At 38.5% G+C, this 18,474-nt stretch overlaps 2 protein-coding genes across 2 annotated transcripts in view; one reads left to right on the top strand and one right to left on the bottom strand.

The window, feature by feature from the left end:
- The window catches only part of LOC145996579 (uncharacterized), a 185,025-nt gene extending 179,504 nt beyond the window's left edge, over nucleotides 1-5,521 (bottom strand). Inside the window, exon 1 of the mRNA XM_083133236.1 lies at nucleotides 5,438-5,521. The gene's annotated coding sequence lies outside the window, so the exon portion shown is untranslated. The remainder of the gene's footprint in view (nucleotides 1-5,437) is intronic.
- Nucleotides 5,522-14,673: 9,152 nt separating this feature from the next.
- LOC145996322 (lachesin-like) overlaps nucleotides 14,674-18,474 on the top strand; it is a 414,321-nt gene continuing 410,520 nt past the window's right edge. Inside the window, exon 1 of the mRNA XM_083132778.1 lies at nucleotides 14,674-14,776. Within this exon, the coding sequence (XP_082988904.1) occupies nucleotides 14,698-14,776 (79 nt within the window). The 5' untranslated portion in view covers nucleotides 14,674-14,697. The remainder of the gene's footprint in view (nucleotides 14,777-18,474) is intronic.

Raw genomic sequence — 18,474 nt, 5'->3', positions numbered from 1 at the left:
TCATCCCTTACACCCCAGAGAAACAAATTTCAAAACAAAGTTTAGAAATGTTAATATTTTATTATGTATTCTGTCCCCCCCCCCCTTAGTACGCAGCTATGTAATATCTACATTTGCAATTCCAGCCCCCGCCGAAAACAAATCCTTGTACGCTAGAACTAGTAGCCTACATCTCCTGTGTGCTAAAATGTAATATATCAATATTTTCCGCCAGAAGTGAAAAAATCTACCAATTTTCCTTAGATTTCAACCGCTCTGTAGTAGGGCTGTATATCAGCTAGCAAACAACCCCTACATTAAATCCAATAACTCCCTTATGATTAATGGTAGAGAAATGAACCAGGTACCGTTGTAATGTCCTTAAAACGCTCTTAAATTATGTCAAAATGCTCAATAGTACTTCATAATTATTAAGTAATTAACAAAAAGACGAAGGTTATATCGCTATTCTGTGAGAAATTATACGAGTTTAAAGATTGTACTACAAATTCTGACGGCGGCCATATTGATGACGTCATATCTTCGAAACTCGCAATGGGATTTTTTCAAACTTTTTGTGAGAAATACAACTCCAGCAAATTTCGTTTAATTTTTTGAATGTCCAACGTACAAATATGCCTAATTGGACTGTACTATATACAGTTGGCATGTATATAAGAACCAACAGGTTTAGAAAAGAATAAATCATGAATAAGCAAATAGAAGTTTCCCGGGGAATTGACCATCAAAACATCCTACTCAGATCTGACGACGGACCAAAATCGATTTTCCATCTACGTTTTTCACAACATCGACAGAAAGGAAGAACTCGGAACTGGCGACCCCTTATGTATATTGAAACACCAGCATGCTGCTAACAGGCACATTCGTATCGAATTTTCCAGGCTCCCAATGTAGCATAAATGCATTTATCGAATCGTCCAGAGGAGTCCATTAACATCGTTCAAATCTCGCGTTCTCCAGTGCCGAATAGGAAGAAGGATTGGATGAATTGGAATGAAAGCCATTTTGGAATCTTTTGTTTCCAATCGCTCAGGTCGGGATCTGTGGGGTCCTATTTCTGCCATGCTAAGCTGCTTTTGTATTCTGCTAGCTTCGACGGAAGCTGAAGATGGTCGTGCTGCTAGAGGTTTTGAATTTTTGAAGAGTTCATCGGATTGGATGTCTCTCGTGAAGACAGGACGGAGTGTTTAATTTTGGATTTGACGTTGGTGGAAAATTTTTCAGGCGAATTTACGATTGAGAGAGGAGAAATAGGAGATCAATGTTTACTGGAGACAGAAACTTCAAGATTCAAGGGCACCAAAACTTTCTTATAAGTAGAGCATATAACAGCTTGGGTGATGATATAACGGGACATCCTTGCACTAATTTATTCTTTCTTCGTCATTGTGTGTTCTTAACTCTAGTTAGTTTTCTTCTTTCCTTAATTTTATTTTACTTTTCGTTAGTCTTTTATTTCCCTACATCATGATTTTGTCCTTTCTAATTGTCTTTCGTTTCTTTACTTCCTTCCTTTTTCATTTCTGTATCTTCTTTCAGCTCAAACTAAAATTATTCACCCCTCTACTTCATTCTCTTTCCTTATTCATTTGCTATTGTTTTATTTTTCCTCTTTTTCTATTCTTATTTTTCTTCCATTTTCTTCCTTGTCATTCTCTTTCCTTACATTTAATTCATGTTTTATTTCCCTTAATTCCCTTTCCTTTTCATCAGTCTTCCCGGTTTCTCTCTACCATTCTTCATTCTCTTTTCTTCTACGTCTTGTCTTTCTTCTTATTCCAACTCCTCCTCCTCTCGCTTCTTCATCGTTCTCTGTTATTTCGTTTGCATTTCCTTTCTACTCAGTTTCCTTTTGCCCCAGTAAATCTCCTTATTTCTTGTCCATTTTAGTTTGTCATCTTTTTCAGTCATTGCTTTTCATTGTTATTTTTCTTATAGTTTCCTTCTTATAGTTTCCTTTCTTCTTAATATTACATTTCTTCTTGCTTATTCTCCTTCTTTCGATTCTTCTCTGATCTCTAGTTTCTTCGTCATTTCCTTTATCTTTTCACTTTAAAATTTCTAAACGAACTAATGCGGAGCACGTAGACAAAATGGTGGTCCGGATATTTTGGGGGAATAAAATAAACATTGTTGCAGGTTATAGTGGAAGAGAATTCAGAAAGTGCGGATAACATTCGAAATTGCAGATGAAAGCAGAAACTATAGGAAACTTAAGGTTTTAAGTCCCTGCTTTGCTTTCAACTTCAATTTCGAATTTTGTCCCCATTGTCATAATTCTCGTCCACTATGTCCTGCAACATTTTTTTTTCCAAAATAGACAACCTGAAAAAAACTCACAGGCTTCAGACCTTAATTAATTTCTAGAATTTCCTTTACGAAGTAAACTGGCAATAGAAAGAACTTTAAAATATTTCAGTGGACAAGGTTTCATGATGCAGAAAATCTTGTGCCAATATCCGTTACAGATTCCATTTTATGGGGAGAAGTTAGGGTTGCATGACTTTTAAAACACACTGTATATGAGCAGTTGGAACATGGACGATGCATAATTCGAGCTCAGCTGTAATACAGCATCTTATGAGCAACTCTACCTTGGCTCTTCAGCAGTGAATAAAATTGTCCAATCTTCTTAACACTATGAACGTTTTCTCCAGCAAAGCGGTGTTGGTGTTGCGCAGATAAAACTTTATATTTACATCAGCGTCTAGCTTCCTCTTTCATTTCTTTCTACCGTCCTCCAATCTACCACTTTCCGCGGGAGAAAACTAAATTTGCTTTTAATTTTCTGCTTCATGTTGACATTTCATCTCCACTTGATGAGTAGGTACACTTCGCTACCGTCTGTCGATTTGCCAAAAATAGAAGACGGGAAAATTTCTTTACTTTATTTATAAAAGTTTGCATAAACTTAAATTGGTTCTGTTTTTAACTCCAAAAAACATCAAAACATCTACATGAAGACTAGTAATCATCTTTTCTAAACTACCAGCCTCATTCTTGGAAACATTAATTCTTAATATGTGACTGGAAAACAATTGAATTCTCTTCGACTGACATCTGGCGTATTAAGGCACCGAAAGTTCCTGGCGGGACGAAACGAATGACCGTCGGAAACACACATGGTGAATTGACTTTAAAAAAAAAATCGATGATTTTAATCACTTTAGTTAGGTAAATAAAATTACAGAATAATGCACAAATATATTGTAGATATCAGAATCACTTTTGGTGAAGGTACATTAATCTTGTAGTCATTTAGTGGCGTTTATTAGGCTCTAAGAAAGAGAACAAAATATATGTACTGATGGAGTGAAGCTCATACGAAAGGAAATGTAATGTGAAAATTGAAAACGTACTTAAATTTATCTTGATTTAAAATTCAATGATATTTATAGGTAAAAAATAGCAAAATATGTGTAGAAACATATATATGAAATACTAATCATGTTAAACCATACATAGTGTCATTATCATTAAACTGTAAGTAAAGATGGCAGCTGATATTTTGCAAACTATCTTTTAAAAAATTACGAAAATTCAGCTTCAAAGATTATACAGTCGAGCATCGATTATCCGAATACCGACCAACCGAAACATCGGTTAACCGAAAGCGTTCCAGTCGGCAAATTCAAATGTAGTTCCGCTAGCAACCGCTAGTGCTCTGGCGCCTTCCCCCTCCCTGCCTGACAATTTTGGACTTGTTTTCCTAAACTGTAGACCTACTTTACTGTACTACTTTATGTAAGGTATGTATTTGTAAGACGTGTGATACAAAATATATACAGTTTTGTGTTTAATACCACTGTTTCCTTGCTTTTTGTTACTATGACACTGGTACAACTTTTTTCGTAAATGATCCGTTATCCGAAAAATCAGATATCCGAACACCCCCCGTCTCGAATTGTTTCGGATAATCGATGCTCTACTGTAAAAATATTTTAAGTTACAATGAAAGAGTGCATCCAGAATGTTTTTTCACTGGAAGAAAAGTTACTTAAATTATTATAGTGTCATTAACACACTCATCAAACATTTCCATAGTAGGTTCATGTATACAGTACCAGAAACAGAAAAATGTATATTTACTTATAATTTTCTGTAAGGTTTAATGAAACTATTCAAATATTTTACAGGCTGTTTACTAGAAAAAGTCTTTAATCCTACCAAGGTATAATGAATTAGATACAACACAAGGTATTTTGCTGGATTCGAACCTGAGACATATGAGTTCGTCAACCATTTCGACACTGATTCATGTACCAGTACTCGCTCTGTACTTAATTTCGCAACCTATATTCCCGCATTTCCATTCAAAAACTATCAAGAATTTTTAATTTAATATTGTGCAGATTTTACGATGTGACACTACACATTGCACTTAAGATTTAGTTGAATGATGGTGATTGGTTAAGTCAGTCACGTGGTATCTTGCGTCTTCCTACGTAACGCGCTCCCAAAGTAAATTCTTTCAAGTTTCAAAAAAATTGCATCAGTTTAATTTGATTTGCTATTTAGCGACGCCTTCCTTCCAGTATTCGCTAATTGCGACGATGAGAATGATGTGATATGATAAAATTGATGAAAGGGGACTAACAGGCCGGGATTCGAACCAGGGAGGTAGGTGTAGCGGTGACCCTGCCACGTAGTACACCCAGAGTCAAACTCACTTCCAAGTAGTACACCCTGCACTGATTTTTTCAGACTAACGAGGCTCTGGCGACTGGCAATATGGCCAGTATAATCTTCGTAGGTCTGTGTGTGTGTTGTCCTGAGTTTTGTCCTTACGACCCTCAGCTTTTAACTCAAGTCAGAATATTTGACACGCACCTTCACGGTCTTCTAGGGTCTTGGTTAATTACTATGTTACCCAGGATCGAACTTCTCAGATAGCTGTTAGGGTAACTATCTTACAGACCCTAACCTGGTCACTGGTGTAGGATTTTAACACCTTTCCTTAGTTTTTAGCAATGAAAAGGTAGGGAACTTTCTTCCAACAAAAGTCGAGCTTATTAACATTAAAGCACAATATACATTAATACTTAATCCTTGGCAATCCTGGATTTAGGTTAACTGATGCAGATTTTTATAACAAATCCGAAACGGGTAACTCTTTCAGGATTAGTCACGATTGCTTTTCGGTATCGCAAGCAACTAGAGCCGAAGCAGCAGGTTTGAGAAACTAACCCAAGCAAATTGAAGCCTCCAAAGAGCGGGCAGGTCTCCCTACAAGGTAAACTTGTGACATCGGCAATCGGGTAAGATAGCTGAAATATACAGAAAATCGGCTTCCTTTTATACTACACGGTGATTTACAAAAAAACAAGGAAGATTGGTGGATATTTACAGGTTTCTATAGATTTACATAATTACGACATGTAAAATAGATGTTTACAATATTTACATCAAATAGTTAAAGTTGTAAATAAAATACCTTTCTAATATATTTTTTCAAAGCCAAAACTGTTTATATGATGATTAATTCTGTTGTCTAAAACAAATTTAAATTAGTTCTCGAACATTCTCAATCTTGTGCGAGTCATAGATAACGTATGCACACGCAGATGTTGCACTTTCTATTTTCAAATGGTAACATCAACAAATTCGACTGGGGCGACAAATATTTCAGTCTTCCGACATTAGAGTTGCGTTCTTAGATATCTTTTATATAATGTAAGGGTCTGGACCCCGTACCATGTGACGGGTGCAAATCCAATCAATCAATCGACACCTGGCGTCGCCTACGCAACGGAGATCGGCTAAAAAAATTGTCTCCGTGGTCTATCGGTTACCGAAAAGTAATCATCAGTGTGCTAGCGAAGAGAAACTAACTTCAGAAGAAAATAATTATCTGCTCGTCCGATAATTAATAACGAAACGTAAGGAAAAGATTCTCGGCTGAAAGGCATATTTCGTCGAACTTCGCTGGAGGGCTGGAACATTAATTTCTCCTCTGGAGGCTCCAGCACAGACGGCACGGCCTAACGGGCTAATCTCCAACCCCCAGACCCATTCTTCGCGACGCCAACGTTACGAATGGGATCTGAGATTAGATACACAATGCCGAATGATAAGAGCGGAGAAGGAAGGCCTCCCCTCCCCCTCAGCCTCCCCCCAGGAGAGCACTCATTGGTCCGGATGCAGGAGGTGCGAGGACATTCTACATCTCTCACTGACACGAGGAAACTTTGTCAGTGGGGGAGAGAACCAGAAAGCGTTTTGTAATTATCATCATTCAAGTGACGAACGCTAGACTGATAGATAAATTCTCTGCCTTTTTTTTTTTTTCGAATCCGCTACGAGGAGACGGGCAGAAGGAACTTTTCCATTTTGTTTCAGCTTTATCGCTCATTTTATCGTTATAGCTAAACGTCATTAAGGTGTTTGTTTTGCAACTCCACCTTATGCTCAGACGTGCTCGGGAATCTGTGGGGCAAGGACGCGCAGAGAAGCAGTGCGCGATGCTGAAAACGGCTGGAAGCTGCGCTTACTTCCCCTCTGACGTGCTAATTCGTCGAGCACCCTCCAGTCACTATTTGCGCAGAGGACTTGTTTCCTTACGCTTGCTCCACAGATTACCGGGACAGAGTATAATCGGGACTGGGATTACAGTTTAAAAGAGTTCGAACCAATGTGCATTATTCTACCATGTGTACCGAACCCAGGCCCCCTTCAGTACCTACAAAGGCAACACCGTAGCAACTGTGCATAGGCTCCATGATACTGACATTTCATTCTCTAGAAATTTTCGTTTCATATAAGTTGGTTGTCCTCACAAATGAAGGGAAAATTACAATTGTAACAATATTTGTATTTCAATTAACGCTTCAAAATGACAATTCAATGTACGTTTATGCATACTTTAGTAATTTATGTCATAGCCTTAATCTCTTAATACTATTAGGAAGACTAAAGAAAATGCAAATGCGTATCTAGTAATTTTATAGGTGAAAATGTAAGATTTTTTAGGGCATGGTGTAGATAATTACTGGATATAAAAAATATGTCTCCTGGATATCAATAATTGGATATCCAGAACTGGATATCTGATGGACATCCAACGTATATCCAGAGTTGTATGTCCCAAACTTGATACCCATAATATTTATGGGAATGATGGGGATTGTAGATATCCACTGACTGGAGAGTACAAACTGTTTTATGGAAATATTGTGTGTTAATAGCTATGATTTTGTATCATCTAAGCGAAGGTTTTCTTGTAAGCGTTATTTTGACAAGCACGTGTATCACTTGCAGATATGATGAGAGAACATGCTCCGAGAAACAGGTTATGCCCTTAAAAAGAATCTAAGCCCTAAAGCCAGCGACAAATCCCCACGCCAATTATAGAAATCTTTAATTATGCATACGGGGGGTTCTTTGCGCCACCAACGGCTAAACTTGAAACATGATTAAAACATGCAAGCCTCCATTTGAATGTTTCATCCACGGTTCTCATATTTCAACTTTGGGGATCTTGACCTGTTTTCATATTCATTAGGCCTTGCCATCACGGATCCAATCTAATTTTCAAGGAGGGAAGGAGAAGACGTGTCAAAGAGGATGAAGGAAGAATAAAGGTCGACGTACCAACGGGAATCAACGCAAGATTTCTTTCTACTTGATTTTGGAGAGTTCGCAAACCGTTCTCGAAATCTTGGAGAAGATTGTATAATAATCCGTTATGGTTCTGTTGGATCCAATTAACCTTTGTTGGGAGATTTTACCTCGATTTCCACGCTGAAATCCTCAAAATATCATATACAGGGTGTGTCTGAGAAACACCGATAAACAACTCAGGCTAGTTTTACGCCCAGGGCCTCGTGAAGCGTGTTTAACCCAAACGTCTCTTTACCTTGGGAGCCTCGTGGTACACAGGCAACTCACGCTACCATGCTATAACATACATGATACGTCAAGAGTGGCCCCGTGGACAAAATTTTGCAGATGGTTCGTGAAAATCTTATTTAGTAATGCTGATATTTTTACAATTAATACAATTTTAAAAAACGTGAATCAAATGTACATATGTACATTAACATCTTACATATTTTACCACCTTATACACAGTAAGTCAAGTCGGGACTGGGACTACAGTTTAAAGTGAGATCCGAGCCACTATGTGCCTCCACCGGGTATCGAACCCGGGGCCCCTTGATTACGAGGCGACGACGCTACCACTGTGCCATCGTGGATGCCATAAATTTCACTTAAATCTAACAATTAAACAATAAACACTCTCACACATGAACTATTTTCAAGTTTTTCCGATTGAGCGTTTGGTTTTGAATTATTGTTGGTCTGATCTGATCCTCAAATGATATCGATACAATAGTATACGGCAGAGTGATGTTACAAATAACAAAAGACACGATGCTCAGATAAAAATTGTAACAATGCTCAGAAAAAAAACAATAACAATACTTGATAGAAACAATAAAAATACGCTGTGAGCCAAATGTAACTGAGGTGGCCGTAATAATTGATTATAGCACCGCGTGAGTTTCACATGACTCGCACACATAAAAATAATTAAAAATAACATTTTTTATCTAATCATCAAAAAACATATTGCTTTCAACGTTTTTATTATATTCTCGTAATAAAACATCGTGACCCCAAGCATGAGCGTCCGGAAGGGGGGGCAATGGGAGTCCCCTGAAGAATGAAAGTCAACCAAAAATTATATATTTCACACATATAATTTCATTTCAGCCACAATTATATGTGTTAATTTATGCACGAGGAGGATGAATTTAAATTTAAGGAATGCTTTTTGAGTAAACAACAATATTATTAGAGAAAATGTGGCTTGTTTGCCTCCCCTGGAAAAAATACCTTCATTGCTCCTTCCTGGAAAAAATCCTGCGGATGTCCATGGCCGAAGATAAAAAAAAAAGGTAAAGTGTTCCCCTGTGTATAGCACCACGCCATGAAGGCGTATAGGGGGTGTGGGGGTAACGCCCCACACTTTCTTGATCCGGTCGTGAGTGGGGGTGATGTGATCAGCATCACGCCCCTGACCGCCTTTACCCCCCAGGGTTTCCCCCAGGTACCCATGTTATTCGACGCTGGGTAGGCGCCGGGGCCGCTTCCACCGTTAGAAAAGTTCCCGGATTTGAACCGGCCGGGGATCGAACCCGGGACCTTGAGCATGGTAGTCAGACGCGTTACCGACTGAGCCACCGCGGCCAGTCGAATGGCCGAAGGTAATATTTTTTTCTATTGTGGCAGTCAATGTGTTAACAAGTCGCAGAGGGCATCAAGGGGAAAAACCTTGCAGTTTTGGAGTGTTCGTTTAGACGCTGTGGGTTTTAGAGGAACAGATTTTTTTTAGTATGTAATAAATACAATTGTTTTTAAGGATGCTACTGAGGCGAGAACAAGTTTAGAAGCTTGGAGACTCGTCAAGGCGAGACTCAGAACGAGACAGACCTCTGTAAAAACGAGACTCTGTGCCCGAGAATAGGTTCTCGTTCGAGGCTTTAGTAAATCGGAACATAGGGTATTTCAAGGGGCACCCATTCTACGGACATCCAAATGTCCAACCCTCCTCAACGTCAGTGGCGCAACCACAGGAGGGGCATTGCCCCCCTTTTTCTTTGACGGAAGTCAATTATAGGGGGGTCACAATTGACGGTCAAGGGCACCTACAGGGGGGCACAGAGGAGCAATTGGCCTCTCTATTCCAAATTTTATGCAAATAAAAATATATTTCGTAAAATTTTCTTGCTCGCTTCGTTTGCAATACCTGCTTTTCTTAGTCTTATGAAGTTCAGACCCGTAGCTAGGGGCCAGACCCTGTGGCAGAGTGGTTAGCACATGGTGCTGCGACGCCAAGGGTCCCGGGTTCGAATCCCGATCGGACTGAGTTGGTTGTGAATGTCCATTCATCAATTTCATCACTCATCCCCATCTTCGCAAATTAGCCAAGAGGCACAAAACGCGAAGTAAAATAAACTAAATCAATCAATCAATCAATCAACCGTAGCTAGGGGCCGGCGGGAGTCTGCCATGGAAGCCGACCGATCGAAATGAAAAAAGTTGTAAAAGTGAGAATGCCATGGCGCCCCGTGAAATTATTTGCGCCCTATTAAATCAATATTGTTTTGAGTTCCAAAAAATAGATCTAAAAATTTTCTTGCTCGCTTCGCTCGCATTCTATTTGTTTTCTCTAATGTGTTTCAATAATGTATGTTGTATACATGTATTGGATACTTTGAATACGTACACAACTTAGTGTTAGCATGTTGCATATGTATTTTCTATTTTTGTGTCGCTCCATGTTGCATATGTGTAAAACATATCTTGTACATAAAATATATGCATGTACAGTACAAAAATAATTATCTTTGGGATGCATTTATCATTCATTTTCTGCCATTCGAAAATACAGTTTGTGTCCTTGTTGTCCATTATTAGATAATGTGGAATTGAAGGTGTTGAAAAATCATTTAAAATTGTTTGTTCCAAACACTTTAGCACCGACTTCTACCCCTTTTTGCGTAATTTGTGAGGATAATAATGTCTTTGATACTACTACTACCACTAGTAATAATAATAATAATAATAATAATAATAATGTCATTATTTTGTTGTTATTATTGGCACATTTATCCTGGTACTTGCCTCCCCCAGACAAAAATTCGTGGTTGCGCCTCTGTCCTGGACTACAGTTGCAGACTAGAGAAGCGGCTCTGGTGTCTTGACTCACCCGTGGGGATTGTGTTGAGCGCTATCCTTGTGTGTATGTGATTGTCCTTTCATTAACTTCATCTTGGAAAAATTCACATTCATCTTGCCGATTAGCCGAAAGTGGCAGAAAAGCGAAGTAAAATAAATTAAATCAATCACTTATACGATATTTGAAAACTAAAATTACCTCGCCATGACACTTAATGAGACATGCCGAACAGACATCTACCTGATTATTTATATACATAGGTGATTTTTGATAGTAGGAATTGCAAAGTTAATTTATTTGAAGTGGCAGAAAAGCGAAGTAAAATAAATTTAATCAATCACTTATACGATATTTGAAAACTAAAATTACCTCGCCATGACACTTAATGAGACATGCCGAACAGACATCTACCTGATTATTTATAAACATAGGTGATTTTTGATAATAGGAATTGCAAAGTTAATTTATTTAAAGGAAGCAGTGCTCGAGACTTAACCTCCCGGGTTTGATACCCGGCGGAGGCACGATCTCACTTTAAACTGTAGGTATAGTCCATCAATCAATCAATCAATCTAGACTTAGTTGCGATTTGAGTATTAATGCATTAAACGTAGTCGTCAAAGTTGAAAACATGGTTGTCAAAGCTCCATGAAATTTAAATAAACTCAATTCCGGTCAGGAGGAAAAAATAACAAGTGTAAATGGATTTTGGCCCGTAGAGAACCTTTAGATATGTTTAAAGTATTTCAATTCCGTTCAGGAACCTTTTTTCCGGATCAATTTAATTATTCAAGAACCTTCTTTAAATACGGTCCAGGAACCTTTTTTGCGGTTCTAGGAACTTTCTTTCAATGAAACAAATCGCAACTTGTACCGAATTTAAATTGTGCGAGAAAAAGTGCCGGTTCTGTTGTGGAATCCAATAGAACCCATTCAAATTTATGGGTTCTTAGACTTTTAACAACCCTGGTTGGAAACTTAGTCGCCAAACTGAAAATTTAGTGACTAAAGCAGAATAAGAAATAAATCTACGAATATAAACATTATTGAGATATAATATAGAAGTGCATATCGATATATCCACGTATTATACATACGTGGTGTCTTTTTTCAACAGAAAAAAAATCACTTCGGCAATGAAAATCTTATAATCGTGTATCTTTGAGCCTCTATCGACAAAATTCGGTTTTACACAGCTTTAGGATTAAAGTTATGCGGGAATGAAGAATATAAACGTGTTTTCCTTGAAATCATAGTCCGTTTTCATGTGTCACAATCCCCACTTTTCCATTTTTAAAAAGCTAACCTCTGTGGCGAAGTGGTTAACACAAGGCGCTACGACGAATCTAATCCTGGCCTTGACATGGGTGTTGCTTGGGAGTGAGTGTCCCTTCATCAATTTCATCATATCATCATTCACACTCATCTTTGCGATTAGCCAAGTGGCAGAAAAGCGAAGTAAAAGACACCAAATCAATCGACGAATCAATCGAACGTTTTGAAAGAAACATGAAGTTGAATCCAAGATGGCGGAATTGAAGATGGGCGCCATATTTGTCATATACCCCCCCCTCCTCCTTTAGTGTATCATGTATATGGATATTAAGATTTTGGAAAAGAACACACGCGAGAATATTCATTTTTACCTCAAAAGCATGAAATTGCAATGTTAAAGAGCATTTATGATACTCGCTCATCAACAACAAAGAGCGAATGAATTCAACGAAGCTATCAATACTATCGTTACCATACGCAAATTTTCAATTATAATGACACTTTCCCGGAATTCTACGCTCTTGTCAAGCTATAATATGATTTCAAAGTGTGTACAATATTATTACACCGATTTGACTTCTGTAAACAAACCACCAAACGATGCACAAGGGAATATATTATGTTTAAACACGTGAGTTGTTTGTTCGCATTTTATTAATTAAAGCGAATAACTTATGCAGATCCACAAACCGAAGCTGTGCAATTTCTGATCGATTAGAAGGTATATAAAAGTAATACACATGTACACATAATTGCATAATTCAGAGCCAATGAGAACTAATTTACTTGGATATTATGTTACCTCCGCTATTAGTATTAGTAGTATTATTGTCTATAAAACAAAGTGCATATAAGTGTCAAGGATTGATCTACTACATAGTTTGTAGTCTGTGAAAAGCTGGTATTCTTATCTAAGTTCAACTGTTTTGTTTTCTCGATTTTTTTCAGGACTTGTGCAAGTTCTACTAAAATTCTCGGTATAGAAACTGCGATGTTCTTTATTAGCTCATTTACTGTATGACATCTGCAAAATAAACTTGGTTTGATAGCACAAGAAAGCCATGATTAGAAACTAACAAGAGGATTGGAAAATATTAATGGAATTACATTGTAAGGGATAGAATATTTTGTGGAAATAATTCTACACTGTAGAACTTTTATTGTATAAAAATAATACTTTTCTTTCAAGCAAAATTGTTCTGAGGAATGAAGAGTTGGGGGTTGGGGATTGTCGCATTTAATTTACCAATAAATACAAAAGAATATTTTTTAAAAAAAGCAAGCATATATTCAGATGAGAATTCACAGAAGTCACTAGATGCCACTCAGGGTATTGAAAATTATTCATTATTCAGTGTTAAATGAAATCCTATTCAACATTTTTCAACTTTTGATTTATTAAAGAAAATATTTCACTTCCTGGCAAGCAAAATACTTATAATGTAGTACAAAAAGGAGATGTTATACATATACCTCCTTACAAATCAACTTCTCAACATTTTACAACATAAAATCATAATTCATATCCTTTTTCACTTTTCTCGTCTCGCCAGACGAGCTTGTTTGAATTTTTTTTTTGAATTTGAATTTAAAATTTTGGGAGCGTCAGCACTTAGGCTATTTTGCTCCCGTCACATTATACGGGGGGTCAGCCCCTTATCATTACAAATAACAACTCGAACGTTGCGTAACTAAAAATCCTAAAATGTTCTGACTTCTGTTAAAAGCTGAGGCCGCAAACGGGCACTCAGCACACACAAGGACAAAAAACAGGACAACACACACAAATTATACTGGCCATAGTGCCAGTCGCCAGAGCCTCGTTAGTCTTTAGTCCAGGGTGCACTACGTGGAAGTGAGGTTGACTTTTGGGCGCCTATGTGGAAGGTCACCCCTTACACCCCCAGACGAGCTTGTTCTTCACATCTAACTCTTCTGGTATTGAAGACAGTGTTTAACTATTTGTCTGTTTCATTTTAATTCATTGTGTCACTTTTATTCCCGTGCATGTTAGAGGGCATGATATTCTACGTAGATGCACTTATATAAATGATCACGATAATTTCTCATGCAGATTATTTGTGGCTGCAAAAGATTATTTCACTGTGAGCTAGTGCCCATCCTGTCCCACCTCGTGGCAACGCCTGCGGGTAGGTCCTTGTATTGTAGAGAGTAATATAGGTAATACTAGAATTTGTTTAGCCCGTTCGAACCGGGAAGAATCTTCCAACACAACAAATTTTGAGTTGAAGTTTGTATTTGTAATCTAATTTTCTAATCTGCTTTGTTTTTTCCCAGCGTGGAAAGTTTCGCAAACAGTATCCGCTTTATTAACTAAGTTTGAAGCGTTCCGTACACACAGCTTCATTCCCCCTCCCTACGTTACGATAATCGCATTACGCTTTCGAATGTGCGGAACCAGACAAAGTTGAAAACTGAATTTAGTCTCTCATTGTAACCTTAAACCCCACCCTTCTGTTCAATTCGCGCCAAAACGCTTTCGTAATTATCATCGCGAACTCGAAAAAAAAAACAGGCTCGCTTGGTAAACTTCCGTTGTGTGAAGTTTGACGTTATGTTCCCACCCCGGGATAACAGCCTGTTGGGTTCAGCATTGCAAAGCCGTCATGGAGCGACACCTTGCGGTACGCCATGACATGAATATAATGTAGTACGTCTTTTGTTCGCTGCGTGGCTGTGCAGTCAGGCGTGGTAGAGGAGAAGAGGGTTGAACAATGGCCTGGCCTTTGCAGCTGGAATATTACATAAATAGCATCGCGATACTAAACAGGTTCACGGCAAACAGGAAGGGAGGTTAGTTTGTTTATTCATGTATTTATCATTGAATGTTTACACTGTTTGGTTATCTATTGTTAGGGTGGTGCTATGCGCAGGAAAGTTAGTGCCCAATGAAGATATGCTGCACTGCTCACCGATATGCTCTTTCGGATTTTGCGTCCACATTTAAATTGTGATGAGTCGGAACACGAACCATGAATCTCAACAGTCTCTTGTCACATTTCTTCCGATGAAGGGGTTGTAAATGTAAATGGCTGGTGCAGGAACGTTTTTCATTTGACCGGTCCTAAGTTTAACAAACATATCATAAAAACCAATATTCACAATATATTTATATATAATAATTTCTAATAGTCTGGAGGGGAGTTATGTTTGTGTATATATATCGTCCTGTTTTGTACCTTGTTACATTTGTACTTGGTGCAGAGTCTGAAGAAGACCTTGCTAGAAGGTTGAAACGTTACGTTTAGTTTATGTTTATGTTTTCACCAACTTCATACTGGATGCAGAGTTGCTGTGTTGTACAGTGAGCACCAATAAAGATCGTGAAATACTCGAGTTCATAGGCGTGCGTAGACGCTCCGTAAAAGACTTTATGAAAGTACAGTCAGAGAAAGAAAAACCTCATTCCATCTTACTGTTTTATTTTGTTTTCGGACCCACCAAAAATCGATTGATTGATTGAGTTGGTGTTTTAAGTCCACTTTATGCACAGTAAGGCTAATCAGGACGACCTACAGTTTAAAGTGGGACCCGAACCACCGCGCCATGTGCCTCTACCGGGTATCGAACCTGGGACCCCTTGAGTGCAAGGCGACGACGCTAGCACTGCGCCATCGGAGATAGAAAAACCTCATTCCATCTTAATGTTTCATCGCATTGATAGGTAGTAAACAGGAGCGTATATAGTGTGCGTTCGAACCCACAGAAAATCAGTATTAGAAGAATTTCAGCTTCCGTGGCACAAGAGTTCTGTTCCCCTCCCCTTTCATTTTCCTCCTCTGTGGTTCAGACTAATTTACATACAAACATAATTTCATACAGCAGATACAAAACAACTACACGATGTAAAAAGTATTTATTCTGTGACCACATAGGTGTAACACAACTAGTCTTACAAATAAAATACGTGAGTCTTAATAATAAGTAATTTGCTGGAGAACGAAGTGAGATTGTCCTATTGCATAGGAAATAAACCTGCCGTAGTTTACTTGGAACTTTCGTCGGCTTGAAAATACTTTATTTTTTTAAAGAGAATAATATTTTCTAGAAACGGTAATAAGATTTATCTGGGTAACTGCCGCCTCTTGCACCCCGCCCTCCTCGCTCGTGCGCACGCCTATGCTCGCGTCAGTGCATGACGTTGTGCGAGTGGAATTTTTGAGCGCACTTACATAAGGCATTCAATAGAATCTTCGGTCGTTACCATAGAGTTATGCAACACACATTACACCATGAAGAAAAGCGAGTATTTCAGCATACAATGATGTACAAAATACAAAACTAGGCAAGAGGGAAATGATTTGTAAACAATAAGGAATATGCATTCCTTAATTTAATCTGCTTGTAATCTGCTTCTTAATTTTAGTTATATAGTCATGTAAATATTAAAATTAACTTACTATTGAGAAAACTTCAGACAGACATTATTATCTGAAAATGTGTGCGAGACATAATGCTTAGTTTAAAGATCCCTCCCCTACATGCATTTCGCCGTACCTCAAAAGAACACACATTCTAGAGCATGTTAGTAGCTGAGATGATGTGATTAGCACCACGTTCTGGCCTTCCTTAACCCCCACTAACCCACCCACTAGTGAGACACTGAGATCACTCTCATGTCTCCTCGCGGAACTGGAAGTTGAACAAAAAGATCATTATTTTTAAAAATAAAACAAAACAATATGAGAGAGACTCAATAGTATAACCTACATATAATAGTTGTTTTTCCTCTGGGATCAAAACAAAATTATACAATTTTGTTATCACGTCAGAATCTGTAGAATATTTTAAATGTAATTTACAACGAACTCTAAACTCGCAGATATTTAGCCATCACCTTTCTAGACAGGAAATTGCTAGAATCATCTAAGGAATGTCTTGTTAGACATCGAGGAGCTTCCTTGTTCGCCATTGGTGTAAACAGTCGCAATCAAGGAAAATATTATAGGTCTGACTCTGCATTTGTTTGGTAAAATCAATCTGAATATATGTGTGGGGAGAGAGAGGTCAGTGGTAGTTTTAAACTATTAGTCAGGGGGCGCAGAAGTACGAGTCTAGGAGAAGGGAGTGAAGTCTGGACTACCAGCCTGGCACCATAAACGGACACCTCGATTTAAGAAGTCCGTGGTTCAACACCTCGAGAGAGCACCTCCACAACAGTGAGAGACAGGTATTTCCATACGCCATGCTGATTCAGTCTGTAGGGGTTTAAACTCAAGTGTTGTGTTTTACCATTGATATGTGTGTAGCTTTTACCTCTCGCACCTTACCGTCAAGCTCACCACGAGTAGCGAGTTGCTCAACATAGGGGATGGATGATCAGTGAGCTACATCACCCATTTGGACATCTAAAGGTTCCTAGTTCGATCCCCCGTTACTAGGAGAACGTTACGATCAGGGCGGTTCATTTAAAATACGATATAGATCTCAGGATACTGGTAATCCCTCATTCGTTCCAAAATAAAATCAATCCAAACTTTAAGGAATTTAAAGCATATTTCACTTCTTAACACGTACTATACGTATTCGTACTATACAGAAAGTTTGTAATATATTATCACCTTTCACAATTCAACTTCTCAACTGCTTACATCATTCAATCGTACTTCATACTTTCAACAAAACAAAAACTCATGGCAATCAATGTAGCGACTCGAGTCCCAAGATGCATTGACTCAGGAACACCAATATACTCTGACGTCATAACTAGGCTATACTATATGAAAAAAACTGATCCATTTGTTAAGTTAGGAAGATTTCAAAATAACTACAAGAATTATACATTTGTTAAACTGGCAAGGACCTGTCCAAGTCACGATGCAACACTAATGTATAAATCCTATGAACTTCTAAAACAGTGTAGACATATTGAGTTACTGACGCTGTTGTCATAATAGAGAGAAAAATGACAGTTTTCCTCTTTGGCCTGTTTCAAAAAAGGATGCCTTCTTGAAGATGTTCTCAAAGAAGCCAAAATAATTTTCACACAACAGGCTTATTAGAGTCATAAAGTGTGAAAGTACTCCCCCCGCCCCGACAGCTGTAGCAAGATGGGAGGGGGCTAGGGGATGCAGCCCCCGATAGAAGATACCAAACAGAACTCGCCAGCGCTTGGTTTTAAGTTCGATATTAGGTGGACAAGTTGCTGCGAAAATTGACGATGCACGTGCTGCCACCAACGGGGCCCACAAGATAATTCGAAGCCGGACGCTTACCATATAAATCTCGCATCCCAATATAACACAGGCTGCCTAGGTCTGAAGTGCATCCTGGCGGTAGAGATTAAAAGCTGCCGCATGTCGCTAATCAGGGGCGGAATAAGTGAGCAAGATAATCCACTTACAAGCATAAATCCGGGGTCCTAAAGGCACGCCCTTGTACGGATAGCTTGATGCAATTTCAAGAGATTTCAGTTAATGGAAAGGGTAGCACGCTTCGCATATCTCTTCGGCCGGGTGTATGTTTGATACGTCATTACCGCAAGTGCATCA

This window comes from Lepisma saccharinum, chromosome 1 (assembly GCF_977018435.1).
Source record: "Lepisma saccharinum chromosome 1, izLepSacc3.1, whole genome shotgun sequence".
NCBI lineage: Eukaryota > Metazoa > Arthropoda > Insecta > Zygentoma > Lepismatidae > Lepisma > Lepisma saccharinum.
Note: the sequence above shows the minus strand (reverse complement) of the source record. Positions and strands in the feature narration are given on the sequence as shown.